This window comes from Amphiprion ocellaris, chromosome 10, assembly GCF_022539595.1.
Source record: "Amphiprion ocellaris isolate individual 3 ecotype Okinawa chromosome 10, ASM2253959v1, whole genome shotgun sequence".
Taxonomy (NCBI): Eukaryota; Metazoa; Chordata; class Actinopteri; family Pomacentridae; genus Amphiprion; species Amphiprion ocellaris.
Window position 1 is genome coordinate 4,203,742 of NC_072775.1, and position 21,103 is coordinate 4,224,844.

At 39.8% G+C, this 21,103-nt stretch overlaps 1 protein-coding gene across 2 annotated transcripts; it reads left to right on the top strand.

The window, feature by feature from the left end:
- Position 1: 1 nt before the first annotated feature.
- Positions 2-11,505, top strand: trnau1apb (tRNA selenocysteine 1 associated protein 1b). 2 transcript variants are annotated; one of them, XM_023292355.3, is made up of 9 exons: positions 2-183; positions 2,184-2,281; positions 2,530-2,629; positions 4,236-4,288; positions 5,725-5,853; positions 6,304-6,420; positions 8,724-9,030; positions 10,184-10,229; positions 10,433-11,505. In XM_023292355.3, exons 1-9 carry the CDS (start codon positions 148-150, stop codon positions 10,567-10,569), a joined length of 1,023 nt encoding a protein of 340 aa, XP_023148123.1. In that variant the 5' UTR covers positions 2-147; the 3' UTR covers positions 10,570-11,505. The 2 variants fall into 2 exon arrangements, with proteins under 2 accessions (XP_023148123.1, XP_023148132.1); XM_023292364.3 differs by having other exon boundaries at positions 10,187-10,229.
- The last annotated feature ends 9,598 nt before the right edge of the window (positions 11,506-21,103 follow it).

Sequence of the window (21,103 nt, forward strand, 5' to 3'; positions counted from 1 at the left end):
TCAGAGGCGGAACAGGAACAGCGGATCGATGTACGCAGCCTGAACGTGGATAACTTTGACGTTAGACGGTTTAGCTTTTTTTAAATTTTCGCCACCAGGCACCAGCAAAACGTCTTCTACTGTGTCGTCTGGGCTCCAGGACTGAAGATGTTCAACAGACAGACCAGCCTGTGGATGGGTGACGTAAGTCTGACTGTGTTTCTGTCGCTCCGGTAGCTTTGGTTGAGCGGGCTGGTTGCTAGGCTAGTTAGCCCGGATATGTGACCCTGCCGTTAAAGGATAGACTAAACGCTGTCCCAAGACGTTTTGTTCAAGCAACTCGACGTTAAACATTTCAATAACACCGGGAACTAATATTAATGGACAAATAATTCACCAAACGCCCCTTATGTCCACATTATTCTCTCAAATTGCGGCGTAGCAAGCCACAGCTAACTAACTTTACAGCCGCTAACCGTTGAGATTCTAACGTACCGCAGATATTTTAAAATGCAACCTGTTGTATTAAATGACATTAGAGACGAGCTGAAGGATCCCAACTGAAGTTTTTTCTTTTGGAATATTTGATTCGAGAAAAACGTCTTCCTGGAGCTGCTTTTGGCTACACGTAGTCTGTCGTTGCAGTAATGGAAAAAAATATTAGACCACTTGTTTTCTTCAGTTTCTTGTTCATTTTAATGGCTGGTACAACTACAGGTACATTTATTTGGACAAATGTAATGATAACAACAAAAATATCTGATCAGAGTTTAATTTCAGAGCTGATATGCAGATATTTTCCATGGTTTTCTTGATAATAACCAAAATCATTTCAGTTCTTCCATCAATATCTATGGCATTGTTCTGCCACAAACAGCTTTTAGGATTCCATGTTTTCTTTTCTGTCTGTTTTAGTCCCATGATCCACACAGGAGTTAGTACTGATTCTTCACCATTGTTTCTGATGACTGCAGTCATGCGTCTTGGCATGATCTCCACCAGCTTCTGACATTGTTCTGCTGTCACAGCAGCCCATTCCTGTTGCACTCATTCTAACTAATCTGCTTTGTTTTTGGGCTTGTGTTTCTCCATTTTGTGTTTGATGATTTTCTACAGGTTTTCAGTTGGATTTAGATCTGGTGATTGAGCAGCCAAGGCATGGTTCCAATGTCAAATAGGACATAAACTATTATTGAATCAGCTGCATTTTTTGTCGTGTTTATTGTATTCTTCAGGTAATTTACCTATTTATTAAAATGAACAAGAAATTGAAGAAAACAAGGGCGGTCTAATCATTTTTTTCCATGACTGAAGCTAACTTAGTGAGTCATTACATTTATCATTTTGGGCTAGCTTTGTAGCTGTGGACAGGTATGAACATAACCTTCAATGAACATTCCAAAAGTTAAAATAATAAGTGGTGAGAGTAAATGAATGCGGACTTGCAGTGCAACGTGTAATCTCTGTTATGTCACTGCCAGCTGCTGACCACGTTCCAGGTTGTCACTCATAAACACAAGCTGTGGCTGCAACTAATTCACTTTATGTAATTTATCAGCTATTTTACAGATTTATCAGTTAATCAAAATACGCAGTTTTCTTTCACAAAAGCAAAGTCACTATTTAAGTACATTTTATTTTGAGAAACCGTAATGCAGCCTAATATTAAATGTAAACAAATGTATTGGCATAATGGTACAAAACCTGTGGAATTAAACTGGAAATTCCCAATGCATTAAAAGTAACATTTGAAAAGGGCTGATGTCTATTTTAATACAACTCAACAAAGTGAAGAAGCACAGAGCAGCTAAAGTAAATTATTTTCTCTGTCTTGTGCCATAGATAATAAGTAGTGTCATGCCAGAATTATAATGTGCACCAACTAATGTATGTTCTGGTTGACAATAAAGTGGCTATTCTATTCTTCTATTCTAGTATTGACTTGTTCTTGTGACATCTCATGACAAAACTTTATTACATTCACTCATAACATTTTCAAAACAATGTCATAATTTTTCCCAAGTATTTGTATTAAAAGACTTTCAAGCTGCATGTATTAAAATGACCAATGTTGGTTTTATCAGTGTTTGATTAGTGTTTTTGTCCATTTTTCCCCCATTTTTTAGTGTCTGCACATAATGTAATATTGTAAACATTTGTCTTTGATGGTGTGGCATACTAAACTTCTTTGCATTTGTCTGTAGTTGGACCCATATATGGACGAGAACTTCATAAAGCAGGCGTTCAGCGCTATGGGAGAATCACCGTTTGGAGTCAAGATCATCACTCACAGGATAACAGGGTAGGACACACAAACAACCTCCAACAGGATCACATTAAATTCTGACATAACCAGTGTTCATTACCAAGCTGCTGTCTTGCAAATTGTTTCATTATTTTATCATCTCCTCATGAGTGATCATGTTTATTACCTATTAAAGGGGCCACAGGGATTTTAATTTCTAGACTGGCTCTTCTGCTGTCGATGTTCTTGATGTAATCTTGGTTTTCCACATTCTTAAATGAATCTCTGTGTCTCTACCATTCCAGTGGTTCAGCAGGATACTGCTTTGTGGAGCTGGCAGACGAAGCGAGCGTCGACCGCTGCGTCCAAAGACTAAACGGAAAACTGGTCCCCGGATCAAACCCGGTCAGTTCTATGGTGTAATCTCAAAATACTCATTCATGTCTTTGTTGCAATCCTCACAGCAATACATGTAATTATTTGTCTGTCCATAAATATTTAAATATTATTGACAATTTAATACTGCCTTCCTCTTTTTCCCAGTAGACTTATGTTATCAAGCAGTATTTAATTGTTGATTTGACTGTGGATAGTGGAGCTCAACTGGTCTTGGTCCTGCTTTGTTCTGCCACAAACACAGCAGCGTTGGATGCCTGTAAATCGTTATTTTGCTCTGTAAGCACACCATTGGTTAAATGTGCCAGATCTTGTTGATTTGCTTCGAGTGCTGTCACTATTATGGAGTAGTGAGAGCACCAAATTACAAAAATAATTCTGTCAAAGAATAAGCAAATAAAAGCAGAAATATAAAGCAGAATAAATGAAATGAAAAATAAGTAATGTGTCTGTATAAAGCAATAATAATCAAAGAAATAAATTCTTTTTTAAAAAATTATTATATTTATTTGTCTTTACTTTTCTACTTTTACTAGTCTTTTTTTAATGTATTAATTTTTTGATTAATATTTCTTTATATAGCAGCATTATTTTGAAAATTTTATTTCTAAGCACATTTCTCTGTTTTTGAAATGATTTTATTGTCTTTCATATTTCAACTTTTATTTTATGGATTCGCTTTTTGATCAATATTGCTTTAAATTGCCAAATAATTTATTTTATTTCTAAGCACATTTCTTCTTATTTTTTCCAAATTATTTTATGTATTTGTCTTTATATTTCTACTTTTATTAGCCTTTGCTTTTAGGGATTAATTTTGCCACATTATGTATTATTTTTTATTCAGAAGTGCATTTCTTCTTCTTTTTTTTTAAATTATTTTGTTTATTTGTCTTTTATATTTCTACTTTTATCATCGTTTCCTTTTAGGGATTCATTTTTGATTAATATTTTTTTATATAGCAACATTATTTTTTATTTATCTATTTGTCTTTATATTTCCACTTTTATTTACTTATTCTTTTCTAGATTTATTTTTGTAATTGGGCACTCTCACTCCTCCATAAATAGTGCTCTTTCCTGGTTACTTACATGATTGATTAGAATTAAAAAAAGCTAAATTATTGTTGCATATATCCTTAAATGTAAGTCTAATATGTTCAGTTCAGTGACAGCAAGTCTGCTTTAAGGTCTAGTAATGTAAAACCAACAAAAACAACAAAAAAAAAGTCCTGTAAACTTTGAAATTTCGCTCTGAAACGGTTTGTGAAGTTGTGAGCTTTAGCTGCTTGCTCTTTGACTTGAAATGCTTGTGGCCCTGTGAGCCGGCCAGGCTACTGGGCTCCCCTGTTCACCAGCCTGTATCTGCTGCTGAAGGTGGCTAAGAGGCTGCTTGTACGTGAATGTACTTTGTTTGAAGCTGGTGAATAGAGTCTCTGGTAGGAACTAACTGAGGAATGGGCTAAAGGCTGGTCTGGGTGGTGGAGGTATGTAAACCCAAATAACAACAACCATAATAACGCCACTCTCTATTTCCAGCAATATCAGTGCTATACTACACGTCTTTGGTGTGTCACGTTGGCTCAGTGTGTGTGTTTCCTCTCTCCCTGTGCAGCCCCGGAAGTTTAAACTAAACTATGCCACCTACGGGAAAAGGCCAGAGGCAGGGTAAGAGGAGATTTACATGATTACTACTGCTGCTGTTGGGTTTTTTTTAATCGCATGTATATGTACAGTTATCCATGTTGTCATATCTGTTTATGTCAAAAGCGTATATAGTGTGCTTTGTTTGCTTTATTTATATCTATTCTCATTACTTTCCCCTTTCTGTTTATGTCTTATGAGCTGCTGTAATGTGTGAGTTTCTTCAGTGACTGGTCATTATCTTTATTTTTTGCTCACAGTGTTGAATGATGTCATATCTTTATCAACTCAGGTTCAATCTGAAATAGAGATCTGATTATCCAAGTCACTAAAAACATGTGTTGGACCTTTTAAAGAGGAACATAAATGTTAACTTAATTAAAGTGTGTTTCCAGGTGGTGTGAGAGATGCTGTGTGTGTGTGTGTGTGTGTGCGTGCGTGCGTGCGTGCGTGCGTGCGTGCGTGTGTGTGTAAAGAAGTTCTTTTACAGTTGCACAAAATGATGAATTTTCAAACGATGTCTTGTTTTTAAACACTCAGATCTGTGACTGAAAAGGTGGAGTTCTAGATCGGATATTGGCGGTGTTGGCAACTGGGTTTTTGGAAAATCAGAAATTTGTTTGCCCGTTGTTGGGGCTTGTTCTTTGTTCTTGAAGACTTTGTGTAATTTGTTTTGAGTGTGTAGGTGTGGACTTTGTGCAACACAATCATGTGCAGGTGTTTAAGGATCATGAGTGACTGCGATAATGGGATATGTGCAGCAGTTATAGTTATTCAGAGAAATGTGCAATACAATTATATGTAACAGTGTCAGAGGGATATATGTAGTAGAATCTTGTGTTTTAGTGACAGAGGTGCAATAATAAAGGGATATGTGCAATAACAACAAAGAGATATTTGCAATATAATCATGTGTAAATGTTTATTAATTACTGCTTGGTAGCTGCCTTGGTCTCCCAGCTTTTATCTGTTCTGTGCACTACGTGTTATCGCTTGTTGCTTGTTTTTCTTTTTTGTATGTCTTTGTTCAGTTACGGTATTATGACATTTGTAATTTCTTTGTTTTTGATCTGCCTATGGGACTGTAGATGGAAATTAATGGGTACAATCTGTTGTTTTTACATGGAAATGCATATTAATACGAACTGTCACCATCAGAGGAACAATGAAAAAAATACCTATAATTCTATTGTTGCCCTTTCAGACAATAGACTGCTCAACTAACTATTATTATTGATAATACTGCAGACTGTGGAGTTTACAGAGGTTAATTAAACTGTGAAAGAAGCGAGTTATTTAAGACATCCGTGACCATACAGGGGTCTCTGATACATAAGAAAGGCATTCAGTTATCTGTTGGGTAAATGAAGTCGTAGCAATCCAGCTCTCACTTTACGCTCCACAGCAGTATTTGTGCGTCCAAAAGGAGAATATTTGACCAAACTTTTTGCGTCTCTCAGGCCGGAGTTCTCAGTGTTTGTGGGCGACCTGGCCACTGAGGTGGACGACTTCCAGCTGCATCAGGTTTTTAAGAAGTATCCGTCCTGTAAAGGAGCCAAAGTAGTGACGGACCAGTACGGATACTCCAGGTATGTCGGCTTCTATAGGCGTGACGTAGAAATGCTGGAACTGTTTGACATGAGATAATTTCTTTCTACTTTGTTTGGATGTATTGCATTGTGGTTTAAATATTATCGTAAGAAATAAACAGTAATGTGTGTAATGTTTTTTGTGGTGTAATAATCATAGCAGTACTGTGGACGTTGACCACGAGTGCATCTTCATCATTTTTCGAAAAAAGGCTGAAGAAATGTTTTCCTGCCGTCTTATGCTAAAACTATTGTTTTCCCCATATAGGCTAAACAAGAGCAACTCACAATTCAAGTGATGCTACCTCATGTTAAAAGTAAAACAACAAGTTTCAGTTCTACCATAATAATACCCATTATATTCTGTTTCTCATTATAAGTGGCTTTAAATGCCAAGTACGGAGTGTGTGTTGGTGGGCGGAGGAGGTGTAACTGTCGTCTGACTTGCAGAGGCTACGGCTTCGTCAAGTTCGGGGAGGAGAGCGAGCAGAAGAAGGCCATCGAGGAGTGCCAGGGTACGATGCTGGGAGGAAAGCCACTCAGACTCAGTATCGCTGTAGCAAAGAGGTGAGAAACAGACTCAAATCAAACTATGTAGACCAGACATGTTAGTGAACCTCAGCATAGAAAGATGGGATAAAGAAAATCCACCTAATGGCCTTAAAGTGAACAAAATGTGATGTAAAATCCCCTCATAGACCATGTTTAATATGCATGTTATATATTATATGTTGTATGTCGCTTTATTACTCCACCAAGGAACGGCGGAGTTATGTGACGATCGGTGTACGTCTGTCTGTCTGTCTGTCTGTCTGTCTGTCTGTCTGTCTGTCTGTCTGTCTGTCTGTCTGTCTGTCTGTCTGTCTGTCTGTCTGTCTGTCTGTCTGTCTGTCTGTCTGTCTGTCTGTGTGCAACATTACTCAGAAACGGATTAGAATGAAATTTTCAGGGAAGGTCAGAAACGACGCAAGAACCAAGTGATTAGATTTTGGCAGTGATGCAGGTTATAGTCTGGATCCATGGATTTGTTAAAGATTTCTGTATCATTGTGAGATAGCGGCACGGCATCACTGTAACCATGACAACAAGGGAACACTACGTCAGCTGCCTGCTGACGATCATGATTGTGATCCTACTACAAATCCACAACTGAGGACTTATCCATCGGAAATGATAGAAGGAACAGTTGATTAAATTGTGGGGGTGTTTCTGAGTCCCATCTATTCCCGCCGCCCACTACATATTTAGGTCACATGATTCATATCCGTACATAACATACACATGCATAACACACACCTGTGCTCAGTGGAAGGTCATTTTGTTTGTGGGTACATCTATATTAAATGAACACATTCTATGGTGCTGTGATTTCTGCCGCAAATTTTTCCAAGATTTGAGCTGAGCAGCCTTGGCAGAGTACTGTGCCCTCAAAGTGCTTTTCTTGTTACATAGATGTAGCTCAAGCACAGTCTGAATTCCTTAAAGGTGTAGAATTTGGCAGGCTGGTTTTTCTTCCATGTCTACCTGTACTGTGCACTTGACACTTATTTTTAAAGCTCCCATGCCCAGTGAGAACAAAAAAAATGACCTAATTCTGTCAAATCTGCTGCATTTGACTTTATATTTGCACACAGGCGAGACTTGATTGTAGCTTGCTTGGCAAACATTTTTGTCTCTGCTTAACGTGTACAAGTAAAGGTTGATTTAAGGTTGCTGTGTTCAGGAGCTTGCAAGGGTCTGATGCCCAAGTCTGTTAGCATTCATGTCGACATTTAAGTTGTTTGAGTTAAAAAAAAAAAGTAATCTGGATGATCAGTTAGTGTGTTGTCGTTCCTAGTCATGAGAGACAAACACTGAAACAAGGGTCCTAGAATACACTAGTCCCTTAGACACAGATGTACAAGTTGGAACTTTGGCACTAAAGACAACTTGAGGTAAAATTTAGATTAACCCTAACCCTAATTTCAGATTTACCTCAGATGAAATTGAGGGATTTTATCTTCCTGAGCGAGCTGCACAGAGACACATAGACTGATCTAAATATCAGACGCATTGGTGCGACCAGTGAAGTCATGTTTTTAGTTGCTTTGGAGTCCTGATAAGTGAAGTTGCATCAAATCCTAATACAGGGGGTCCTCGACTTAGGTCAGAGTTTCCACTGGAAGTTGGAACTCTGGCAAAAATGTAAACAAAGCCTTTGGAAATGTCATGAGCACCAACGACTATCATGCATGTTTGAGTCATTTTACAAGAAGATAACAGAATATGTTGCACTGTTTTTATAACTTGATCTAATAATGCCGATGTTCGTCGGTGTTTCACCCTGTTCTGAGCGTTTTATTAACTCTAATTTCACTTCCATGGCGATGACTTTCCTTTTCTTCGAAGTACTGCCATCAGAAGAGTTTGACTTACGCTTGGAGGCGTTAATGAAGGGCAAAAAGTTGATGAATGTAGCACAATCCAAGGTGGCTTACAACCGGAGAATGGAAACAAAGCCGCCTGATAGCGTCGAGTGACGACGTATTCCTCTGCTCCGCTCAGCAACTAGTTCCACATAATCAGTTCCAATGTAACAATGAAATGCCGTACGTTAAACCGAGGACCTCCTGTACTCAGTGACAAGTACCTCAATACTGTGTTTGATAGTAGTCCTTCAACACTGTTAGAAAACTTACCGCAGTAGCAGTACCTCAGTAGTTTTTGACATGTACCTGTTACATAAAAGTTGCACCTGAAAGGACGTTAATATTTTTTCTGTTTCATTAAATTCTAAACCTTTAGATTCTGCTGAGACGCTGTATCTTCTGTTACTCTCTACAATGTAAAGGTTTAGAAATTCTGATCAAAGTTTTTGTCTCGCTCTGCAGCCAGAAGATGAGCAGCTACCACGGGGCCCAGGGCCAGAATTACCATAGCAACTACAACCAGACTCAGTCCGGTTACTATGGCAGCCACAGCAGCGGGGGTCAGGGGGGCTACTACTCCCAGTGGGGGGGCTACGACCAGTACGGCGGATACAACAGCGGCGGATACAACAGCGGCTATAACAGCGGCTACAACAGCGGCTACAGCTACAACTACGGGCCCTATGGATACCCTCCACCGGGTCACATGATGCCTCCTCCACCCATGGGGATGCCACCCATGTCCACCGACATGACAGGAGCTGCAGAGGTGAGGAAACTAGTCCTCCGATTATCTGTGTTAGCAGAAGTAGCTCAGCACAAAGGAGTTAAAGTGGGAAACTGTGAGCCTTTGCTAATAGAAGAATGTCTGACCTCCAGTGTACGTAACCCTCCCGTCGTCCTGTGGGTCAAATTGACCCGTTTGAAAGTTTGAAAATGTGAAGCAAATATTTTTTCACAGTGAAACTTCTGATGTCCACATTTGCAACATTTTTGGGAAATTTCCGAACATTTTTTTTGTGGAAAAAAAGAAATTTCTTAAGAACATTCAGATAAAAAAATCAACCCAAATTCAGCAAAATCCGCAGGTTTTTGGTTGATTTTTTTTCTGGATGTTCTTAAAGAAAATATTAGAAGTTTTACTGATATATATGGAATCACTTTTTTTAGGATTTTTTTTGAAGATTCTTAATCTTGAAAATATTTGAGAATTTTCTTGCCAAATTTGGGGGATTTTTTTAATATAAAACTTTTAAGGAATTATTGGAATTTTCTTCCTGAAGGTTTTGCAAATTTTCTAAATTTTTTTTGCAAAATTTTTGGATTTTTTTTCAGACAAGGACACAATATTTTTTGGTGCACTTAAATAGCGACAACAGGAAGGTTAAAGCAAAATCATTAAATTGTGTTGGTCCTCTCTCTAGAGTCCAGTAGAAAGGAAAACAAGCACATCACCCAATATGGTGTCTAGCTTGTCTTGGTGCTCCTAATACAGAAGCATAATAAGCTGAGTGTTTACATGCACACAAGAGATCAGGTTACACAGAAAGTTGTCCAGCATCTTTTCGTGCGTTGTGCTAAAATGACTTTAAGTCCCATATTTTGGAATTATTACTATTATATATATATAATTCAAGTGTGTCAGTGACTGGTGACAGAAATCCACTATTGCTGGTGTAACCATGGTTACTCGGTGCATATATTAGCACTGACTGAGATCATTTTGTGTCATTTCTGGTTGATTAAAATAACACTGACACTGAATCTGTAAATGCTCATGGCAGCATCTAAATCTTATGTATGCAACACATAATATGAGATGTTAAATGAATGCATTTATGGTTGCATTCCGTCAGATTTCTTACTTTAATTGAGCATAAAAGGTTGAGAAATGTGTCCTAATGTTCAGTGTTATTCTCCAGCAGAGCCATGAAGAGACTGATGACATAGAGGAGGATAACGCAGAAGGTAAAACTATTTTTATATCTTACTAATAGCAGAAAAAATCGGAATAATCCCGTTAAAATATCTCTACAACAGTGGCTTACAGATTTGCTATTTGGTACTACAGGCTCCCCCTTGTTTTGTTTTTTTTTTACATTGTTGCTGATTTTTCCCCTCATAAATATTACATACTGTGACTGTATAATTCAGTCCTTGATGTTTTGCAGAGCCCATCCCTGAATGTGACGTGGAGCTGTGGAACAAAGATTTCATGCAGCGCAGCGAGGAGCTCTACGACGCCATGATGACATGTCACTGGGAGCCTCTGGACTCTGTCGACTCCCCCATCCCCTCCCTCTCTTGATAGCTCTTCTTCTATTTTTCTGTTCTGCTCCCTCTTTTACTCTCGAATGACGATTTTGTACTCCAACGCCACACTGACACCTTCTGAAGGCCAGCCAGAGTTCACCGTCTCACGTCTTAATCTGAGTAAAGGCCGACGGTGCAAACCCACGTTGTTGTTCCTCTTCAAGTACTTAAAAATGCACACAAACATTCTGTTGACTGTAATGTTTACCATGTTGGTAATAAATAGGAGGTTAGTTAGTATTCAGTGGAGTTACTGTGTAGTAAATGCTGTCTCTATACACCAGAGGATAAAGCACTGAAGGTGAGCAGAAGCTGTAGCGTTACGAACCGAATGTTGTGGATTAGTATGATGTCACTGAGGAACAAACACTTATTTTTGTTGTAGCGACCAGCAAAAGCTTCCATTATGGCCCCCGACTTGCAGAGAAGAGATTGTCTTCTGAAGACAAAAGTATCAACTATGCCTTTATTGTCTTGCTGTGTGTTTGCTGTCAGTCCAGCGCGGCTGGTAGAATTATTTTGTACATGAAGATGTCAGGCTTTCTCATCTCATTCGTTTTTTTAATGAAGGATTTGCCCTCCTTTTTTTTTTTAAATTTTTCTTATAGATTTATCCAGGTGGAGGGTGCAGTAAGGGAAGATGATGATGATGCTGAGTTCATCCAAAAGTATCCAACCAGCAAATTAATTTATCTGTTTTCCAGACAAGAAGCTGAATGTGTTTCTATGTAATGGATGAATGGTGCGACCTCCCAGTACGCTCTGAGCGCTCTGAAACCGTACAGGACGGTTTTATGGAGGTTAACCGCTGGTTTGATGGGTCAGACTTGAAAGCAGTGTTTGTTTTCTGTTGTTTGTTGGCTGAAGTTTTGTATGTATTTTCTTTCTGGAGATGTTTTATCAATAAAACACATTTAGGAAGGAAAATGGAGTCTGTGAGGTGGAGAATTAATACAACATGAATACACAAGAGTCAGTAGGAGACAGTAGCTTCATTTGGCAGCAGACACCAAACCTTATGTGCTTTGAAGGGTCGCACTCCTAGATTACTTTTGTCCAACAGCCCTGGATGCATGTGTTTTCTCTAAGTCAGATGGTACAGCCATGTGAGCATCTGCTAAGGTTCTTTGAGCTAAATGCTAATGTTAGCCTGCTAATATTTGTCCTGTGTAATGTTTACCAGGGTTAGATGGTCATGTTCTGCACTTATATAGCATCTTTTAAGCTCAGCCAGGCTCTACAAACTGCTTTACTGTGTATTTCCCCCATAAACGCAGAGTTAAAGACAATGAGAGGTTTTAGCCAGAATCAAAAAATCACCAGCGCCAAAGTTATCAGAACTAAGAAAACCATTTTTTAAGCAGTTGTGTTAATTGGGGTTTCATTAACTCTCGCATTCCGGTTATTTTTGTTTACCAAACAGCCAGAAAGAACAGGAAATTGCATTGATTTGTTAATTAAGGTAACTCATTGTTTCCACTGTACATGTACTGATGTTACTGTCAAATGTTTTGAGCCTGGAAAAACCCTGATTAACATGTTCATTATCTTAGTTCAGCATATCACCTTGAAATTTGCTGATTAGTACTAAACAAGAAGCACAATTGAGGTTATATCTGCAATGATTAATCAATAAACCAACAGAAAATATAAAATCAATGTGTCAGAGGATTACCGCCTCCAGCGGGCTGACTCCAACCTGGATCACAGAACTGAGAGGAGAGAAAACAGATCAAACACAGACAAAGAGATTTCTTGTACAAGGGCACCCTGCTCAGCTCACGTTCTGAGGCAGAGACGCGCCGAGCAGTTCCTTATCCCTTTATTTATAATAAAGCATAGGTTACAGAACAGCAGAGAGTGGGGCGGTCCCACGCTCTGAGACAAAACATATGTGTGGTGTGAGAAGAAGAATTTTCTCGTGAGAATGAGAATGTTTAGCAGGTGAGGTGTATGTGTGTTGTGACTGTAAGCTGCATGTGTGGCAATGTGGTTACAACATACATTCTTGCGAGTGTACAGGCAAGTAGAAAACTACTGAAACTTAGCACAGAGATATATGATCATGTGAACACTCAATTTTCTTCTAACATTCCCTCCTGTTGGTCATCATGATTATATGCATTAATTCAATATTAAAGAACACAAAATAACATGATAAGGTAAACAAGATAAAATAGGATAAGAGACAGAGAGAAGTAATGACATAGGAAGTTCATTGGCCTAGTCACTAGAGTATTTACACAGAATCTTCTGCCTCGGAACCAGAATCCGTTGACGAGTCTGCACCTCCAGGTGCGTTATTGGTGTCATCCTGAGGCAGATGTTGATATTGGGAAAACAGAATATGCATTTGTACAGCAACAAGGCGAGTAATACAAGATTTGATGCATGGGATTACACAAGTAGTAAAAATGCAGAGTAAAACTAGAATTACAATTGAAGGCATTGCTAAAGAAAGAATTTTCCCTCTCCAGTCTCCCCATGATAACCAATCCCAAAAACTCCATCCTCCTGCGAGGTCAACGTCATCCTTTTTCATTTCTGCCAATAGGTCATTAAGATGATTTACTGTGTTGGAAATGTTACCAGCAATGTCAGGTATGTATGTGCAGCACTGATCACCTATAACGTGGCAGAGGCCTCCCTGTGAGGCTAAGAGGATGTCCAGTGCCATGCGGTGTTGTATTAGAGTGGCACGTACAGCTGCAACCCATGGAGTGAGTGCAGCAAAACCGTCTGACACAACAGAAGTTAGATTTTCCAATTGTACATGTAATTTGTCAATGTTATAAGCATTATTAATGGTTCCCCACCATGGCAACGATCCTCCTAAGAATTTAGTTCCTTCTGAGGTTAAACCAACATCACGCTTTGGTCTATAATGAGGATAGTGATGAGTGCTATACTTTAATTCATTATATACCTGAATTGTAGGTGTGAGATACACAAGAGTGCAGATTCCACTCCAGTGTGGTGGCAAGGCCTGCCATAGGCCTCCATCATCAGATGGACCGTACACTTGGGTACCATTCAGAGTTAATGGGTCAGTCACCTGCAGAGAATACATAGGGCGGTTTTGGCCTGAGGAGGCATCCGCGTTGGTTTCTTCACTAGCCTATAGTGCCAGACTTGTCAGTCTGTGTCCCCAGACGCATCAGGCTAGTCCTGCATACTGTCCAGTAGACTGCCCTATAGGAAACTCTAGTCTTGGTCACTATGTATCTCTTTGACTGCCTCTGTTATTAGTTTACAATGTGATAGATGTATCCAGGATGGTCTCTCTGCTATTTTGATTGCGGTTGGTGTTGTTAATAGTACTTGGTAGGGTCCCTCCCACCTGGGTGTGTTCAACAAGTCTCTCATCCAGTCTGCTAGATTATTTTCTCTTTCTGATTTCACTAAATCAGAGTTAAAAACTGGCATGGGAAAAGGTCGTCCATACACTATTTCAAAAGGGGTTAAACCTTTTTCTGTTTTAGTTATTCTCATCCACATTTTTACTAAGGATAAACAATCTGTCCATGGTCTCTTTGTTTCTTCTACTGCTTTTCTTAGCCTTTGTTTTATGGTGCCATTTGTTCTTTCCACCAGTCCTGCACTTTGTGGGTGATATGCACAGTGGTTTTTTAGAGACATTCCTAATGCTTCTGCTAGGTGCTGCACTGTTTCATTCACAAAGTGTGTGCCATTATCTGATCTAATTACTCGTGGTATGCAGTATGTTGGAATGTAATGTCCTGCTAGACATTTAGCCATGCTTAGAGCATCATTTTTCTTTAATGGGTAAATTTCAACCCATTTGTACAAAGCACATACAATGACTAATGCGTATTTTCCATGTCTGGAGTCGCTTAATTCTATAAAATCCATATGTATGGTGTGAAATCATACACTTTGCGATGTGCTGTTTAGCTGAAATTTCAAAATTTTAAAATTTTTTGTTACCATCCCTCCTGTTGAGACATGGTAACACCATGGCTCACCAAAGCTGCTGTGGCATGCAATGATTTAGGAAGGATAGGTTTACTGTCAATATGCAAAATGTCATTTTTTGTGGTCTCCCCTCTTTTGTGCCAGGTTTTTTGTTCAGAAATGGGAGCAGATAGTTGAGCATCTTTCAACAGTTCACAATTCAGAGATGGGAAAAGAGCTATGTCATAAAAGCGGCAGCTTTTGCAGCTAGATCAGCTTTGTTATTTCCTCTAGTAATGGAGGAATCATCATTTTGATGAGCAGCATATTTACACAAAGAAAGTGAGGTGGGTAGTGAAACTGTCTCTAAGAGTGTTAACATCATTCTACTGTGAGTGAGTGGCTTCCCAGTTGCTGTGGTTAAGCCACGATGTGCCCAAACACGTGAAAAATGGTGCACTGAATCAAAAACATATTGGCTATCAGTCCATATGCAGATGTCTTTCCCTTCGGAGAGTTGACACGCTCGAGTGACAGCATGTAATTCAGCTGTTTGAGCTGAGAAAGAAGGAGGAAGTGAACCAGACTCAATAAGTGTGGTTTCTGTAGTTACTGCGTAGCCCACACGGTTCCTTCCTTTTTCATCTTTTTGTGCAGAGCCGTCAACAAACAGGTGTTGTTGGTAAGGCTGTGGTATCTTAAAAATGTCATCTCAGGGCGCAGTTTCATGCTCCACCTCAGTTTTACAACAATGATGTGTCCCATCTAATGGAGTAGCAAGCATGCTCGCAACATTAACCTTTTTGCATTGAGTGTAGGAGATTTGAGGATTAGATAACAGAATGGAAATGAGGCTTAGCAGTCTTGTGTTTGTAATAAATGGTAATGGTGTCTGTAATAAGACTAAAGGAACATTGTGTTCAACTTTGATGTCTAATGTGTCAAAACAATATCAGAACTAGCTTCTATAGCTTCAGCTATAGCTGTGCATGCTTGCACGCAGGCAGGCACACCAGAAGCCACTGCATCCAACTTTTTAGAATAGAATGCTAAAGGTCGGTGTTTTACACCAAAAGGTTGTTTGGTTTCAGGTTGAGGAGTATTCAAAATGGCCATTCTGTGAGAGAATATGACCTAGATATACAACCTCAGGTTGGCAGAGTTGAATTCTCGTTTTAAAGACCTTATGACCTTCAGCATACAGGTGTCGTAACACTGTCAACGTGTTTCTTTCACCGTAATGCTTAGTATGTCCAGTTATTAATATGTCATCGACATATAATAAGTACTGACCGTTTATCAGGGGGGAACACCTAGTCATAGAGGCACGCAGAGCTTGGGAATACAAAGTTGGGCTATTTGTGAAACCTTGTGGAAGTCTGGTATAGGTATACATTTGACCATTATATTGGAATGCGAATAAATCTTGGGATTCTCTGTCCAATGGAACAGAGAATAATGCATTGGATAAAACTACAACACTAAACCATTTGTCTAGAGAGCCTATACTGCTCAAAAGAGTATGTGGATTGGCTACTTCCACAGGTTCGGGTTCTACTATAGCATTTACTGCTCGTAGATCTTGAACCATTCTCCATTTTCCATTTGCCTTTTTTACAGGAAAAATAGGAGTTTTGCAAATAGGTGTGTCAGTTTTTCGTAGTATTCCTGCCTCCAACATGTCCTTTATGACTGGTCCTATGCCCTCCTGTGTTTCCTGAGTCAGTGGATATTGTTTTAATTTTGGTCTGTCTGATTTGACTAATTTCACTTTTATAGGGTCCTGATCTTTTATTAATCCAATATCTGTCGGGCTTGTAGACCATAATGCAGATGGTAACGTACCTAATAATTGCATATGCTCTAATGACAGTGCAAACTGTGGTTTTTCTAATGGTCAGTTCCTTTCATCTAGGTGTGTCTGTGGCGTGACTCCTACATACAGCCCCAAAACCTTTTTCCTAATCTGTGTGTTTTTGCCTGTACTCCAACCATCATCATCAGGTTTTGAATAGTCATCTCTTTTAGCTTTCTCCAACATAAAAGGCATGTTTCACCACTGGTGACTCTTAGCTTTTGTCAACGAGACATGTGCAGGTGTGATTTTGCTTATTGATTTTAGTTCCTGTCCCATTATTACTGAGCAACAGGAATCGCCTGATGGCAGAACATACATAGGTTGGAGACAGATAGTGCGGCATTTTACTGCATGCACTCTCTTATCATATTGTTCATCTGGTCCAGGATCCTTTTTATATCGTAATTTACTGGACAAGATGAATCCACTAGTATTGATATTTTGGCGCTGTTATTGGAGTCTGGATCTAGAATGGTGGCAGGATGTGTGGTTCTAAGAGGAGTCACATGTCCTGATGCAGATTTTACTCAAACTACATTGTTGGAGAGTCTCATCCCAGGAAAAGTCTCTCTAAGAACTGTAGTACATGCTCCTGTGTCACATAAGCAGTTAAAAACTTTGCCATTTATCAAAATTGGTTTAGTGGGTGAGTCCTTATCATGCGCTGCTTTAACCATACTGAAAATATCAAGCTGGGTGTCAGTATCACTCTGTTCTCGCTCTTTCTGTATGTGACCTTGTGTGTGTGAGCTTGTTTGTGCAGCTGAGCTGGGCTGTGTTTCCTTATTTTCAATTGTAGCTGCATTTTGCACAAGCTGCACTTCTTGTTCCCTATCTGAAACAGGTGTTACTACCTGTTTTCTGTCATCATCAGCCACTAGTCATACTTGTGTGGGTTTGTGTCTGCACTCTCTCGCGATGTGTCCTGGCTTGTGACAGATATAGCACAATTTTTTGCTCACGATCTTTCTGTTGTTGATCTGAGTCTTCTGTGCGTGTCTGATAATGTCCACGCAAATGGCCTTTACCACGGCCTCTACCTCTCAGATAGTTCTGTCTGTGGCTGTAGGCTTCAAGGTTTTCAGTTACATAAACTGAGCTTTGGGTTTGTTTTCTTTTTGTACCCCTTCAGCATGAGTAGCTTGGTTAACAGCCTGTGTTACTGAGCCTGTGTTTTGGTCTACCCAGTGTTTTTCCACATGGTGTCTTAATGGTGGGAGTAATTCCTTTAAGAAATGCATCTGTCATGATTACTCCAAGGTCTGTAAACCAGCATTGTTGGTTCTACGTCTACAATGGGTCCACCACGGTCGTCTTGCTCGCCCGTAGGTTGGCCAAACCTCGGGTTTGCAACTTCTATGAGTGGACATAGTGTCGATTTAGTGGAAGTCGGTCCGCAGTCGTCACAGTCCTCTATATCCTTGTCAATGTCATGTCCTGGTCTGAAACGGCGTACCGTTTGTTCTAAGTCATTGTGTGGATATAGGTTAGGTTCTTTGAGTTTCTTTATTTTTCTTTTTCCTTTTCTCTCTCGCTCCTGTGCACGAGTTCTAGCTCGCTCCGTCAGCTCCCTCTGTTTTTTCTCTGTCTTGTCTTGTTTTACTCCTCTGCTTGGACTTGACCTTGGCTCCTGTTTATCTGCAGCTTCATTTTCTTCTACTCTGGTTTGTGCTCTCTGCCTATTCACGGCTGTTTCTTCATCTGTTTTCACTAGAGCTGCTGCGATTTTTATTGCCTTTTCCTTGTTTTCTTTTCCTGTCTCTGTTTACCCCTTCGCAGACATTCTTCTAACCATTTGTCACTTGCTTCATATTCTCTTTCTCTTCTGGCCTTCTCTTTTGCCTTCTGTTTGAGAAATTTCATTTTTCTTTTTTTTTTTTTTTTAATTGACTTGGAGACCTAGAACTTCTTTCGTGTCTAGTTTACCTGTAAAGTTATGTTTTGTCATCCATCTTATGCTTATCTGCCCTGCTCCTGGATGATTTATTGCCCATATTGGCTCCTGTTTTTTAGTGCACTGTAATTTAAACATTATTTCTTCCGCTCTGTCTCTGTCTATTTCTGTCTACAAATATTCGCCCGGTCGAATAGATAATTCCTATTTGCAATAGTAATGTTTCAGACTAGAACGGGGGAGTCCAAAAATAATCAGTTTTTTCGTGATCTGATACAAAATGTACAATGACTAAGCTCATTGATTTTCCACTATGATGGTTCCTTTTAGGATGTCACAAACATGAGGTGAAATTGAGTGAAGTTCCTCCACCAAGCTTCTACAGTAACTAATTTACTGCGGGTAGAGCTTACTCAAAACACCGTTTGTACGTAATCCTAATTGGATAAAACAAAAAATTGAGATCGCAAACTCTCTAGAGTTTTTTAACTAGCGTATCTCAAACACAGAAATTCACATTCACACCTAATACCACTTTCTTTCTCTCCCTTAACGAGGATTTACCACCTCCAGTGGGTTTACCTCGGTGTAGGTACCTACGTGAAGTAATCCTACTTCACAGGAAAAGTAACTTACTGACTTTTCCAGGGATCCTTTCGAAATCCCTCTTGTGCACGGAATTTTAGCTACGGTTAAAATTCATAAACCCAGAGCTTTAGCTACGGTTAAAGCTCAAAACCCAGAATTTTAGCTACGGTTAAAATTCATAAACCCAGAACTTTAGCTACGGTTAAAGCTCGAAACCCAGAATTTTAGCTACGGTTAAAATTCATAAACCCAGAACTTTAGCTACGGTTAAAGCTCGAAACCCAGAATTTTAGCTACGGTTAAAATTCATAAACCCAGAACTTTAGCTACGGTTAAAGCTCGAAACCCAGAATTTTAGCTACGGTTAAAATTCATAAACCCAGAACTTTAGCTACGGTTAAAGCTCGAAACCCAGAATTTTAGCTACGGTTAAAATTCATAAACCCAGAACTTTAGCTACGGTTAAAGCTCGAAACCCAGAATTTTAGCTACGGTTAAAATTCATAAACCCAGAACTTTAGCTACGGTTAAAGCTCGAAACCCATTCACTCTCTTTGCGTGTGGATACTCACTCTCGTTCTAGTGATCCGTTGTTCGGATGGAAAACCAGAGAATCACCGTGAGGGTTGGTTCTAACCCTGGCCCAGGTCCGAATTCACGTCCTGGGTCTTTTCAGACACCCTGGGTGACTGGCTGTCGACAGACTTCAGGTTAACCACTCAGCGGGATCTCAGGCTTCCCATCCGGCTCGAAGGACCAAGAATTATGTCAGAGGATTACCGCCTCCAGCGGGCTGACTCCAACCTGGATCACAGAACTGAGAGGAGAGAAAACAGATCAAACACAGACAAAGAGATTTCTTGTACAAGGGCACCCTGCTCAGCTCACGTTCTGAGGCAGAGACGCGCCGAGCAGTTCCTTATCCCTTTATTTATAATAAAGCATAGGTTACAGAACAGCAGAGAGTGGGGCGGTCCCACGCTCTGAGACAAAACATATGTGTGGTGTGAGAAGAAGAATTTTCTCGTGAGAATGAGAATGTTTAGCAGGTGAGGTGTATGTGTGTTGTGACTGTAAGCTGCATGTGTGGCAATGTGGTTACAACATACATTCTTGCGAGTGTACAGGCAAGTAGAAAACTACTGAAACTTAGCACAGAGATATATGATCATGTGAACACTCAATTTTCTTCTAACATTCCCTCCTGTTGGTCATCATGATTATATGCATTAATTCAATATTAAAGAACACAAAATAACATGATAAGGTAAACAAGATAAAATAGGATAAGAGACAGAGAGAAGTAATGACATAGGAAGTTCATTGGCCTAGTCACTAGAGTATTTACACAGAATCTTCTGCCTCGGAACCAGAATCCGTTGACGAGTCTGCACCTCCAGGTGCGTTATTGGTGTCATCCTGAGGCAGATGTTGATATTGGGAAAACAGAATATGCATTTGTACAGCAACAAGGCGAGTAATACAAGATTTGATGCATGGGATTACACAAGTAGTAAAAATGCAGAGTAAAACTAGAATTACAATTGAAGGCATTGCTAAAGAAAGAATTTTCCCTCTCCAGTCTCCCCATGATAACCAATCCCAAAAACTCCATCCTCCTGCGAGGTCAACGTCATCCTTTTTCATTTCTGCCAATAGGTCATTAAGATGATTTACTGTGTTGGAAATGTTACCAGCAATGTCAGGTATGTATGTGCAGCACTGATCACCTATAACGTGGCAGAGGCCTCCCTGTGAGGCTAAGAGGATGTCCAGTGCCATGCGGTGTTGTATTAGAGTGGCACGTACAGCTGCAACCCATGGAGTGAGTGCAGCAAAACCGTCTGACACAACAGAAGTTAGATTTTCCAATTGTACATGTAATTTGTCAATGTTATAAGCATTATTAATGGTTCCCCACCATGGCAACGATCCTCCTAAGAATTTAGTTCCTTCTGAGGTTAAACCAACATCACGCTTTGGTCTATAATGAGGATAGTGATGAGTGCTATACTTTAATTCATTATATACCTGAATTGTAGGTGTGAGATACACAAGAGTGCAGATTCCACTCCAGTGTGGTGGCAAGGCCTGCCATAGGCCTCCATCATCAGATGGACCGTACACTTGGGTACCATTCAGAGTTAATGGGTCAGTCACCTGCAGAGAATACATAGGGCGGTTTTGGCCTGAGGAGGCATCCGCGTTGGTTTCTTCACTAGCCTATAGTGCCAGACTTGTCAGTCTGTGTCCCCAGACGCATCAGGCTAGTCC

Excerpts from the sequence above, each read along its gene's own strand:
- trnau1apb (XM_023292355.3), top strand. The coding sequence starts at position 148 with ATGTTCAACAGACAGACCAGCCTGTGGATGGGTGAC. Across the intron at positions 184-2,183 it reads CCAGCCTGTGGATGGGTGAC|TTGGACCCATATATGGACGA; the intron begins GTAAGTCTGACT and ends ATTTGTCTGTAG. Across the intron at positions 2,630-4,235 it reads TGGTCCCCGGATCAAACCCG|CCCCGGAAGTTTAAACTAAA; the intron begins GTCAGTTCTATG and ends CTCCCTGTGCAG.